The sequence below is a fragment of the Chrysemys picta genome, chromosome 1 (genome assembly GCF_011386835.1).
Source record: "Chrysemys picta bellii isolate R12L10 chromosome 1, ASM1138683v2, whole genome shotgun sequence".
NCBI lineage: Eukaryota > Metazoa > Chordata > Testudines > Emydidae > Chrysemys > Chrysemys picta.
Window position 1 is genome coordinate 111,372,135 of NC_088791.1, and position 13,227 is coordinate 111,385,361.

Genomic DNA, 13,227 nt, shown 5'->3' on the forward strand with positions numbered 1-13,227 from the left:
TGCATGCATGTTCTATGTAAACAGAGAGGGAGGGGCTCGATCTCACTCACTTTGCACAGGAACTATGAAGCTCTGGAAATGGTCCCTCGTGAACATCATCCAGATAACAGCTGCCTATCTTCCCGGGGGCCTGAATACCACCGCGGACGAACTAAGCAGACGTTTTCCCTGGAATCATGAATGGGAGATAAATGACACAGTCATATGTAACATATTCCATGTTTGGGGCTACCCAACCCTGGATCTCTCCGCGACTGTGAAGAACAAGAAATATCCCGAATTTTGCTCCAAATTGGGACTGGGCAAAATTACCATGGCACAATCTGTTTTTATCTTTGTCAGAACTCTGTGGAGAACCGGTATCGGGGGATAAAAACAGATTGTGGCACGGTAATTCTGATTGCCCAGTTGTGGCCCAGACACCCATGGTATCTGTTCCTCACCAGAATGTCAATTCATCCACTGATTTCATTGCCCCTCACTCCGAACCTCCTCTCACAGCAACACGGCCGATTTCTTCACCCCAACCTATCCATGCTTCATCTCAAAACTTGGTTCCTACATGCTCTGAACAGGTTCAAAGAGTACTTTTACATAGCAGAACACAATCTACTCGCACCACCTATCTCTGAAAGTGGAAGCAATTCACACAATGGTGCTCAACCAACCAAATTCTTCCCACTTTCACACCTCTTCCATCCATACTTGATTACCTATTAGACCTTAAGCAATCCGGCCTCTCTTTCAGCTCCATCAAAGTCCATTTAGCTGCTATTACAATTTTTCACGACAAAAATTTACGATACTTCTGTTTTTGCTCATCCAGTCACCAAGCGCTTTATCAAAGAGCTCCAATCTGTATACCCGGACATTAAACCTCCTACCCCTGCCTGGGATCTTCACATAGTATTAACCTGCTTAACGCAACAACCATTTGAACCCCTAGCCACTTGCTCTCTCTTACACCTCTCTATGAAAACAACATTCTTAGTGGCAATTACCTCCGCCAGACGTGCAAGAGAAATAGCAGCTCTCATGGTGGACCCACCCTACACATTATTTTTAAGGACAAAGTTACCCTCTGACTACACCCCAGATTTCTTCCAAAGGTATTCGTCATTCCACATCAATGAACCTATACACCTACCAACCTTCTTTCCTAAACCGTATGCAAATTCCTTTGAATCCACAGTGCATATGTTGGATGTACGCAGGGCTTTGTCCTTTTATTTGAATAGAACTAGACCCTTTAGGAACTTTTCCAGTAGTAGCTGCATTCCTCCAAAGATTGGGAGTTGAGGTTTACCCCTCTCTGAACAACTGACTTGTTCAGGGCCAGTCCAAACTGCAAGCACAAAGCAATGTTGTCCTGATCCATTCAACGTTCAATTTCTTGGAACTATTAATCAACACAGAAAAAATAGTCTCCTCTCCCTGGTCCAGAAGATACGGTTTATAAGTGCTATACTGGACTCATTTCAAACCAGGACCTTTCTACCAGACTCCAGGTTCTAGGCAATGTGATCAATTGTTATACGTTTGAACTCTCACCTGATCACAACAGCACAAAACCGTTAGAGGCTTCTGGGACATGTGATCTCTTGCACCTATGTGATCCAAGACACTGGACTGCCCCTGAGTACTCTGAATGGCTGGCTGGCATCAATCTACTTTCCAAACCACCATCAGCTAGACTTAGTGGTGGGAATGCCTTCCCATGTCCTCACCTCTCTAGATTGGTGGACAAATCCAGCCAGTGTATGTATAGATATTCCATTTGCCCACCCGCAACTGATGCTCACACTAATGACAGATGCATCTGCTCTAGGATGGGGAGTTCTCTACAGACTCAGGTTCTATGGCTTCAGAAGACTTAGCTTTACATATCAATGTCAGAGAACTAAACACTGTCACACTGCTGTAATTCTATTGCAGATCAGGGGAAGCAGCATGTTAGTCCTCACAAGACAATATCGTGGCAATCTTCTATCTCAACAAGCAGCGGGGAACCTGTTCTTCTCCACTCTGTCAAGAGGAGACTATACTCTGGGAGCACTGCCAACTCAATAGATCCAGAAGCATTTTACCTGCCAGGGATCCAAAACGATCTAGCAGATCACCCAAGCAAATCGTTTGAGTCACCATGAGTAGTCTCTTTGTCCGGATGTGGTCAGATACATCTTCCAGCAGTGGGGGTTTCCCCAAGGAGACCTGTTTGCAACAAAGTCCAACAGAAATTGTTGGCAGCTCTGTTCCCTATGGGGTCACATGACAGATGTGTTTTTACTGTCATGATCAGGCTGACTCCTCCATCCTTTTCCACCAGTCCTGCTCATTCACACAGTATTACTAACGATAAGACAGTACCATGCCAGAGTCATACTTATAGTCCCACCATGGGCCCATCAACACTGGTTGTCCACTTTCCTGGTGCTGTCAGTGAAACCTTCAGTTCCACGTCCCATAGACTTGGACCTAATTTCCCAAGATCCTGGTCCCTTCATTTAACTGCAAGGATGCACCATGTCTGGATACTAGAGAGCAGTCTTGCTCAAAAGAGGTTCAAGAGATCCTGCTAAATAGTAGAAAGCCTTCTACAAGAGCTAATTACCTCTCTAAATTGAGACATTTTTCTGTGTAGTCTGGCTAGTATGGGGTATCTCTGGCCAATCTTCAGTTCAACGTATCCTGGACTACTTATCGTACCTGAAACACCAAGAGTTGGTAGTTTGTTTAATCAAAGTACATCTGACAGCTGTTTCAACATTCCTCTCTAAAGTGGACAATCACTTTTTCCTCCAATGACATGTTCATAAGGTTTTTGAAAGGCTTAGTCAAATTATATCCTCAAGTACAAGACCCTGTTCCCCTGTGGGATCTAAACTTAGTATCGTCAAGTCTTATGGGTTCCCCGTTTGAACCATTGGCTACCTGCTCTCTGCTGCAAATATCAATGAAGGTAGCATTTTTGGTGGCCATTATCTTGGCCAGAAGAGTAGGGGAGCTGCATTCCTCAATGTTCGGCCTCCACATACAATCTTTTTTTAAGGACAAGGTTTACCTGTGTCCTTATCCAAAGCTCATCCCAAAGATGGTGTCATCTTTCCACATCAATCAGCCAGTTTATTTGCCCATATCCTACCAAAGCCATATACAAGCAGGGAAGAAGAGCATTTGCAAACCTTGGATGTCAGAAGAGTTCTAGCATTCTACCTGGACAGAGCCAGGTACTTCCGTAAATCCTCCTAGCTGTTCATAGCAGTGGCAGACAGAATAAAAGGACGGTCAGTCTCTACCCAGAGAATTTCTTCCTGGAATGCCTCCTGTATACATATGTACTATGACTTGGCTAATGTCACTCCGCCTAGCAGAGTTGCAGCTCATTTGACAAGGTTGCAATTGGCCTCATCCAGCTTTTCTGTCACAGGTTCCAGTTGCAGACGTTTGTAGAGGTCCTCAGTCTACACATTTTCCTCCCACTACGCTGTGGCTCAAGACTGCAGTGACAATGCTAGAGTTGGATGGGTTGTTCTCCAATCTTTATTGAAATAGACTGTAATCACATCTCCTGTTCTTATGGCTTGTGAGTCACCGAGAATGGAATGCACATGAGCAATTACTCGAAGAAGAAAAAACAGTTACTAAACTATTCGGTAACTGTTGTTCTTCGAGATGTGTTGCACATGTCTATTCCACAACCTGCCTTCCTATCCATCTACATTGGATCTCTGGCAAAAAGGAACTGAAGGAGTCTGGGGCGGCTCTGTCCTTTGTATCTGCATGCAGAGCATCTGCACGCAGCGGCATATAACAGCAAGGGGACCCTCAAGAGTCTCACTGAGTACCGCGGAGGGGAAAAGTTTCTGATGCCTTTGCGCTAGGCACGTAAATCCAAGAGTGGAATGGACATGTGCAACACATCTTGAAGAACAACAGTTTCTGAACTGGTTAGTAACTCTTTTTTATTCAAATGATCCAAATTCCCCTTATCCAAAAATTCTGTTTATCTGAATCCACAGTGTGTCCCCATGTAGTCCTGTGTTAGTTAACATCGCTTTAGTTTATCTGAACTCCCCATTATCCAAAACTTTCAGATATCCCTCAGGCCATTTAGATCAACAGGAGTGTACTATCACCTGAGGGAAAAATAAACATTTTTCTTTCTCCTCTTAATCCAGTCCACCTACATAAGCATTTTTAAGTGTTGTGCAAAAAGGGAATATTTTCAGAATTACAAGAGATTTTCTCTTGTCCATACTGATGTAATCCTGATAGCCCAGGTAAAGACATCTACATACATTTACATAATCTGGATGGCATACAGCTGAAAATGTCTTTAAAATAAACTTTTTCTCCAAATAGTCTGGGAAATTCACCATGAATGACCAAAAAGAAAACCACCTTAGTGTCTTCTGTTGATCCTGTCCATCTTCTGGGGCATTTTCAGGATTTTTCATTATTCTGATTTCTAAAAATCCAATTTTTAACTCTGCCTTTTCAGTGTTGTGCTCAGATCCACAGTTCATATACAGGTTGGTATTCTGCATGATTAAGTCAACTGAGCAATGCAGCACCTATAAATCATTCGTTTTCTTCCTGAACAATTGGCCCTAATTTATTTGAGATTCTAATATTGCCTCTAAAGGAGGTGGCCGTGCCATTGAAGATCAGGAACACCTTTGAGTTCTATATCAAGAACAATAGATGGACCTTGGTGTCAAACATAAACTGCCAGGGAAGAGCTAGAGACCTGTCCAAAGCCCATTCAAGTTAATGGAAAGATGTTCATTGACTTGAATGGGCTTTGGATCAGCGCCTGAGAAAACAAATCTTAACTAAAATGTCATCAGAACCCTTTCAGTTACGGAGAAGCAGGACTTCTCTACCAAAGCAATGCAAGAAACTCACAATCTAATTATCCTGTATTATTGTAGCCTATCTTGTTTATTTAATGTAAATGTCTGTCTATTATTTTTGAACAAAAAGCTATTTCATCTTATAATTATGCTCATGGTTACTAAACTATTGGCCAGAGGCATGATACCTAGTTATTATGTAGTAAACCAAACCAAAAAAAAAGTCTTGATACTGTTTGATCTAACTGGATTGAGATGCAGGACATTTTTTTTATAATATTCATTATTATACACACAATGTATGACTATATAAATGTATGTGGTTTTTATTTTTAGAATCAAATGCATCTCTTGTCATGACTTCAGTTTTTAATAGTTGAGGCAATCCTGATCTGTGCACTGACTGAAAAAAGAGTTGAGAGAAGAAAGGACATCTTTTAATGTTTAAGAAAAAGCATTTCCTTAGAATAATAATAAAAAAAATCTGGTGTGTAACAGAATCTTGTCTGCACCCGAAACAGTTGCTTTTCTTGAAATTGGCTTCATTGATGCATCTGTCTTCAGTTGTTTCTTTTTCCAACAACAACGAGGGTTGTTGGTAATTGAATTCTGACATATCAAATGATTTTAATGAACTTTTATTGGGATGGGAGAGGGAGGAGGAAGAATGCGTAGGGTAAAGGTAATAAGGAATTACTGTCTCTTTACTTTAAGGAAAATGAACAGAGGTTAGCATTAATCTCCTCCTAACATGTTAGTCCTATCTGGTAAGTGGTGCTTGCTCTAAAGGAAGCAGCTCTTCAGTCTTAACAAATAAATCTGCTGCTTTACTATGGTGAAGAGTCAGAAAGGGACATGGAGTGTTGAAGGGGGAGGAAACTGCTTGTCTGGGGTGATAAATGTGAAACCCTCTGAAATAGTTGTCTGTAGCTGAGAAACGAAGAGACTCAGTAAATTCAGCCATTTAATTGCTGTGTAAACACTTCTGTAGAATTACTGTACCAACAAGTATTTTTATTTTTAATTTAAGTAAGGGAGGATGGGAATGAACTTTTTTAGACATTTTTCCATGCCTGTTTCTTTAACTGCTCTCTTCTTACTGAATGTTTGGATTGGAAGTGGGGCAGAAGGTGTGTCTTACAACTACTGTGATATATTAGTACAATGATGATGACAGGACTGATGTCAGGAAGCAGAGTTCAGCAGGGTGTGTGGGGTCATCAGGAAAGTCACTTACGTGTTCGAGCTTCTCGTTAATATTTTGTAGTGCTGTTAGTTACATCTGTTGCTGCTTTTGCCTTAAACCCACAGGAATTTAGGAGTCTGAGTCACACTTCTGATTTATAGGTGATGAAATCTTTTTACAGTAGTCTACCCCCACTTATCCCCCACAAAAACAATTACGGAAGCCTTATTTGCTCATTTCAGAGCATTGTTACCAGCTGCAATCTCAGCAATGGCTGTCAGTCAATAGGTGAGGCAGTGACCCAGTGTGGTGGTACAGAATCATGGCCCCTGTTGGCTTTAACAAATACAGAAGTGGTAATTTGTAGCAGCTGAAGTGAAATGTTAAAGCTGTTGGCATCCTGTATGAACTGCTAAATGGTAAACCTGGATGTTAGTATTGGCATGAACTTTTAGTCTGTCTAGGCTTTTACTAGTGAGAAATACCTATATAATATCAACATACCATTCTGATTCGTGTTCGGGCACCAAACTTAAACTAACTGGAAAGAAGTGTCCAAGGCGTGGTAGCTACACGAGAGAGAAATTGTCAGTTTCTACTAGACTTATTTAACCTGTTCTTTCTTTTACTTTGATTCTCGGCCTTCTGTTTAACACTTATCTACAGCTACCTCTCTTTCTTTTTTCTTCCAGTTTCTAAGGTGCAATAAAATCCACTTTCAGGCTAATCCAGAGAGGGAAGCAAGGCATATGGGGAGTACAGAATCTTATAATAGACCTGTTATTTCAGTTAGCATTGGTCAGGATCCTACTCCATTGTTACATACAAAGCTCTCTGTGCTTTAGATTACTCTTGAGGTTGAATATTGCTGATCCGCTTTCAGAGATAGGCTTTTTAAAAATTCTCACAACTTTGAGTGATAGCACAGAAGATACCTAAGGGGACAAACACTGAAGAAATCAAAGGTTGACTGCAGATTTCCCACACAATTGTTGGAGATTCCTTGCATAATATTCTGAAACCTAGTTGCCGCGATCCTTGAGACTGCAGTAGTGTAATGTGCATCCTTCCATGGATTTTGTTAAGAATTTTCCAAATGAGTTATCAAAACAGGGTGAATATATTCCAGGAATGTGAAGAATAAAGTTGTGCTTGAGTTAATTTTAGTTTTATTCTCAATGGTTTTTTTTTTTTCCCCTTGAACTCTAAAAGAATTAATTGGTTCACACTAGTTGTGCCATGGCCAAACAGGGTATTGTGACTGGATTATGTATACAATTAGTCTGTCTTCCTAGTAGTATGCCTATTCTTTTGCAGTTTGTAAATTCCTGGTGGGTTTTTCAATTTATATATATTTTAAGGAGAAGCATTTAGATGTTGTATTTTGCTACTAGGATTACTTCTGTTTGATATAATTTTACCCCAAAAGGGACTTCGACTTCATTGATGTTTCTCTGATCTCAGACCCACTGGTGGGGCTTTATACTCTTCTGGCACTAGATATGGTTGCCTGTTGTTAATCAGTGCGCAAGCTATTATAGGGCTACAGTTTTGTGTGTAATTGTTGCTGCTTTTCTGTGCTGTTTCTTTCAATTCACAAACTTAGTTCAGTTGTTTTCCAGCAATGGAATTTGTTTCATCTGTATTTATTCCATCCACATTGGCCACTGTGTGTTTTTTAGTGATGCTTAACATGTGTGTCAGCTTCTGTGTAATTAATTCTTGATGATAAAAACACGTTTCCTATCACATGCTTTGGCATAACGTTTTACAGACATATTTGACTATCTGGAAGTGGGGGGCGGGAGGCTTATCCTCTCCTCGCCCCCCCCCCCCTTCTGTCTCACTGAGGTAGGTGGTTGTAGAGATTTTGTTCTGAGTAGTGCAGAATTTCCTGACTCTTTTCTTCTTTCTATGTTTCATTAACTTCTGCTGTCAAGCATTTTAAATTATGGTTCTTTTATTTTTATTTTTTTAGTTTTCATTTCAAACATTTTCCTATTTATTTTATATATGTGTGCGTGTGCTTGCACACACACTGACACTCTGAAGGAATTTCTCAGCATAATTTTAACAGCATTTTCTGAATGGTGTTCTTAGAGTTGGTCAGGAACTACTGTCAATCTGTAAAAACTCTCAGGACTTCAGCTTATTTCAGGTCAAAATACCAAATGATGCATTGTATAATTCAGGGAGAAGCACTGACAATTTGTTTTTATTTTATGTACCTGCAGTTTTGCCATCAATATCAAAATGTAATGAATGCATTTGTCAGACAGCTTGGCTTCCCATCCAATCCACTACTCCAGTGAATCAGTTAACTTGTCTGATGTATGAGCATCTGAAAAATCATGTGATTGTTATTTTTCTTTTACTACATTGGGCCATGCCCTGTATCTGATTTCCTTTATCCAAAGAGATGTATTGGTCTTGCTTCTGATCATGTTGTAATGTTGTGACAATTCTCCTCCTATATACGACTGCTGTTTGATGGGTGGCTGGTAGAAATACATCTTGAGTTTCCCAGGACATCCATAGAATTAAAAATTGATATTTTTTTCCACAAGGGCACCATAAACCAGTGGAGTGATTCAGTAGCAAAAAGACAGTTGTAGTCAGTAATATCTTTTTCCCCAGGGTTACTGAAAGTAACATTTTTATGTAAATAGAAAGCAAAAATAAAAACAACCCACAGTTGGGTTCAGCCTAAGACAGTGATCCCGGAATTGGGAGCCTGACCTACTCAAAGGCCTGCTCCCATCTCTGTCTTTTTCTCAACCCTCCTTTTCTTTCTGTAAGGATGGTCTTGGGGAACATTTTACATATAATTTCTGTACTTTGCAGTTTGCTCTACCATTTTATAACTGTTCTGTTAGTATTGTTAGCATGGTGGAGAATACTGAGGTTTTAGATGTTTCTGCAGAGGACAAAAATGTTGATTTGTATCCATTTGTCACTTCGCTCAACTACTAAATATTACTCAAGTTTGTCATCAAAGCACCAAAAAGCAAATGTCACTCACCATTCAACTCAGATCCACTTGAAAGTGCAAAGCATTCTTATTTCTTCCTTCTTCAAGGGCAATATCTAAATCCATTTGTGACCCCCATATATCAACTATTATGAAAATCAGACTCGCACAAGAGTTTTTTCCTCCTGTATTTTCATGTAACTCTCTGGTGAAAGTTGGAGATTTCTCTTTAGGTTTTTATAAATTGCCCAATCATTGTGATACTTAGGTGCAAAACAGAAAAATCTGCAAGAGAGATTTTCATCCCATAAAGGGCCCCATCTATCACTTGGTTTTTCTACTTACTACAGAACTGATTTTTTTTTCTTTTTTTCTTCTCTCCAGTTCCATGTTTTACATCTAAAAACAACTCGGACCAAAAAAAATGTTGATGGACCAAGGAGCAAGGAACAGAATAATTAATGCTGTAGTCTAACAAAAACTCACTATGCTCTGCTTTGGAATACCAGTACTGTGTGGGTTTGTCAGGCTCCGCTACTCATTTCTGACATTGACATTGTTTTATAGGGACAGGTGGGAAGGCTCATAGTGGAATGAATATGAGTTAGAGGAAATTACCATGACTTTTCTCAGCACGTTTGTCTGATAGACTGGAAGAACAAAGTTATAACTAAACTCTACTTACTGAATAGACTGTAGGTGGCTCATATGCTGAAGGTGAAGAGGGTGATTTTTTGACAGTTGTTTGCATGAATGCACACTGTGCATTTTCAGTATTGCCTAGCACTCCATCATCTGCATAAATGTTTTCAGAGGATGCCTGAATGTCTGAGTGGCATTTTAGGGAAAGTAATTAAACACATGCTGTAGAGATTTTGCTGATAACCTTAATATGCAAAATATCTTTCTCACATTTATTTCAAATAGCAGTTTCCAAATAGACACAGCAGCAAAGATTTTCACATGCAAGTACCAAAGCGCTGTTCCAGCCTGTTCTGGCATCACCAATAGGACCCAATAGCTCTTATTTCTGTCCTCCAAAGTTTACTTTTCTGAATGGAGCAATTTACTAGGCTGGGTACCTGGAGCTCGTAAATGTTTGTCTGGGCACAGAAGAGCATGTATGTTTAGATTTAACTTTATATGCCAACTTCCTTCTTATAAACCCCTTTCCAGTTGCACACAGCTGTTTAGATGGGCCTTACCAGATCCTGTGCAGTGAAATGGAATGGACAGTCCCAAACTCTACAGCCTAACCAGGGAGAAGATTTGAAAGAGTGTAATCAACAACATTGACATTTTTCAAGCCTGGCAGAATTAATACTCTGTGATGAGATTTTTTTTCGGAACTCACTATTTCATTCTTTTTTGAGGGGAAGACTTTGAGTTGACTAACTGCAAACCCCTAAGTAGTTTTTAGAACGTTGGAAGATTTTATCAGTGCATCAAAAGGACTCAACAAGGGGTGTAATCTTACTCATGCAACATAAATTTTTAATGTGAAAACCTGTCCATTAGTTTTGTGGGAAACTCTATTGTAACTGAACTGGCCATTGCTCCCCTGTAAATCCATTTCATTTACATTCTTCTTTGAACAGCAAGCACTATAGGAAAGTATCTTGAATACCTTTTTGAAAGCCAGCCAAGTGTTGTAGATTCCTGCTGGCTGGACAGGTCCCATTAGACTGTCTCCACTTGGCAGTGGTGCCAGAGATCAGCACAGCTCTCTTGGCAGGCTGATATACAGCTGTATTGGAACAGGATGATTAGAAGTGACAAGCTTGAGAGAGAATCAGCATCAGTCTGCACTGCTCAGCTCTTGTGGGGGACACAGCCCAATTCCTTGGAGATGAACATCTAGGAATGAGATCCTTCTTTAAACGCAGTAACATTATCAGAATGGCGGATTCAGAACCAAACCTCTTCAAAATCAATTGTTATTCCTCACACTTTGTGTGCTGTAAAATACTTCCAGAGAAACAGTGGGAGGATTTCAACACCAAGATCTGAAAGGACAGAAAACAAAGGCATAGGTTTGCCACCGCTTCTTCCCTCATTTCAGCTACTTATCAAATAGCAAGTGGGATGTGAGAAGCAAGGTATTCATATGAATGAGAGAGTATGGTCTCTCCATTACAAGGTCTACTACTGCAGAGAAGTAGTCTAAGAAGTCCTTGTGGTTACTTTAAAATTAGATCTCTAATGCTGGTGATTGTGTGAGCTAACATAGCCTGCAACACCAAAGATGCATAGAATGTGTCCCCAACTTGCTTATTTTAGTTGATTATTTTTAAATCAGCGGCTGCCACACTTCAAGAAATCAAAGTACCCTGACCAGCCTAAAGTGGCTTGTTTTTCAATCTTGTAGACAAGCCATCACTCCAAACACAGGGATGTGCATTTACTGTCAGAAATATCTCATATGAGCAGATTCTCTTGGTAAAAGCTGGAATTCAGTTCCCTTGATACTACTTTTTCCAAATTACATTGTGTGTGTAAACAAATAGTTTTTGATATTTCCTCCTGACCCTGTAGTGCACTTCAGTGGCCTTTGAATATATGCAGGACACCTAAACTTGCAGCTGTGAAGAATTCTTAATCAAAGAATGAAGTGTATGGGGATATTACACTTCAGATGCCTGAAATCCAAACTGGACTTCCCACCAGAACTTCAAGTGGGTTTTTCATGCAACAGTATCTGATGAAAAACTGAAGCTAAACTTGGCTGAAACTGTACAGATGTTTGTCCTGTTTTCTTGTTAGGTTAACATTTGCTTCAGACAATAAAATATTTTTTTCCATCTGGACATGGTGAATTGCAAAATTGCAATGCTATGTTTCCCTTCTGCCTCACCTGCCTGTGAGAGTGAGAGTGCATGAGGGAATCCAAATGCTGCTATTGTCCCACCACTGCTGGCTATTAAGCTTCTTTGGAACTGCACACTAACCTTTTCTTTACAAACAACCCTCTCATACCTGTGCTGTCTGATCTGAAAGGATTGTGGTACCACAGTTGCAGAGGGCAAGCACATCTGTCTTGCTTTGCTAGATTTTTCCTTCACTGTATTATGCAATTCCTCCTCCTCTTCCTTCACTTCATCTTTCCTTCCTTTTTTGCGAAGATATTTTGATGTGGAATTGCACTCTGGGAGGGAGAGCAGCTATTTAGTTGGCATAGCACTTGGTTGTTAATGGGCTCTGATTCTTATTTCCAAATTAGTCTACTTCACCTGGTCTCCCATCATTTTCCAGGATAACCTGCGTAAAAAGGATGATCGGATTGAAGAATTGGAAGAGGCGCTGAGAGAGAGTGTGCAGATAACTGCAGAGCGGGAAATGGTGCTAGCACAAGAGGAATCAGCCAGGACTAATGCTGAGAAACAGGTCTGCAATCTTATACAGTCACTGGTGTTGCTGTTGGGCATGTAAGAGGTACAGCCTGACAATAAAGTAGTAGTAATCATTCTTTGCTCTTGAATAGTACCTTGCCATCTGGGGATCCTAAACCACTGTGCAGACATTAACTAATGGGGTCCATTTTTGTCCTTTCCTGAAACTAAATGAGTGTGTGGTGTTCAGTGCTTTGAAAGAGAGATTGGTGTGACATTCCTCTCTGACTTGTATACATCGAATATATATTCCTGTGTGTAAACGTGTTCACACACACTGTACTATATATGTTGTATTATTATTAACTTGTATTACCTTAGCACGTAGGAGCACTAAACATAGACACAAGACACCACTGTGCTAGGCGCTGTACAGACACAGAACAAAAGGATGGTCCCTGTCATAAAGAGTTTACAATCTAAGTGTAGGACAAGGGACAATGAATGGGGATACAAAGAAACAATGAGACATTAGTAGTCAGCATGATAGGCAATGGTCTCAGCACACCAGCATCTTAGCCATTGTCAAGTTCTTTGTAGGCATAATGGAAAAGGAGTTGTAAGGAGGATTTTGAAGGAAGAGTATGTGTTAGTTTTGTGGATGGTTATGTGGAGCTCCTCCCGATCATGAGGGGCAGCATGGGAGAAAGCCTGAAGGTGTTTGATTGAAAATATAACAAATGGATGATAGAGACTGGGATTGTGGGCCGGAGTCGGGTGGGAGTTGACATCTTGGTATGAAAGATGATAGGTAGGGTAGGGATAGGCCCTGAAGGAACTTGAAAGAGAAGACAAGTCTCTTATATTTCATGCAGTTGAGAAGGG

At 40.4% G+C, this 13,227-nt stretch overlaps 1 protein-coding gene across 42 annotated transcripts in view; it reads left to right on the forward strand.

Annotated features, from left to right (window-relative positions):
• ERC1 (ELKS/RAB6-interacting/CAST family member 1) overlaps nt 1–13,227 on the forward strand; it is a 525,728-nt gene that overhangs the window by 274,471 nt on the left and 238,030 nt on the right. For 35 of the 42 annotated variants that reach the window (XR_010598153.1, XR_010598149.1, XR_010598152.1 and 32 more), the window contains one exon: nt 12,266–12,397. The exons of the other annotated variants lie outside the window; for them this stretch is intronic. Coding sequence is in view for 31 of the 35 variants with exons in the window: in XM_065582406.1 (XP_065438478.1) it covers nt 12,266–12,397 (132 nt within the window). In the remaining 4 variants the exon portion in view is untranslated. The remainder of the gene's footprint in view (nt 1–12,265; nt 12,398–13,227) is intronic. 42 annotated transcript variants of the gene reach the window in all.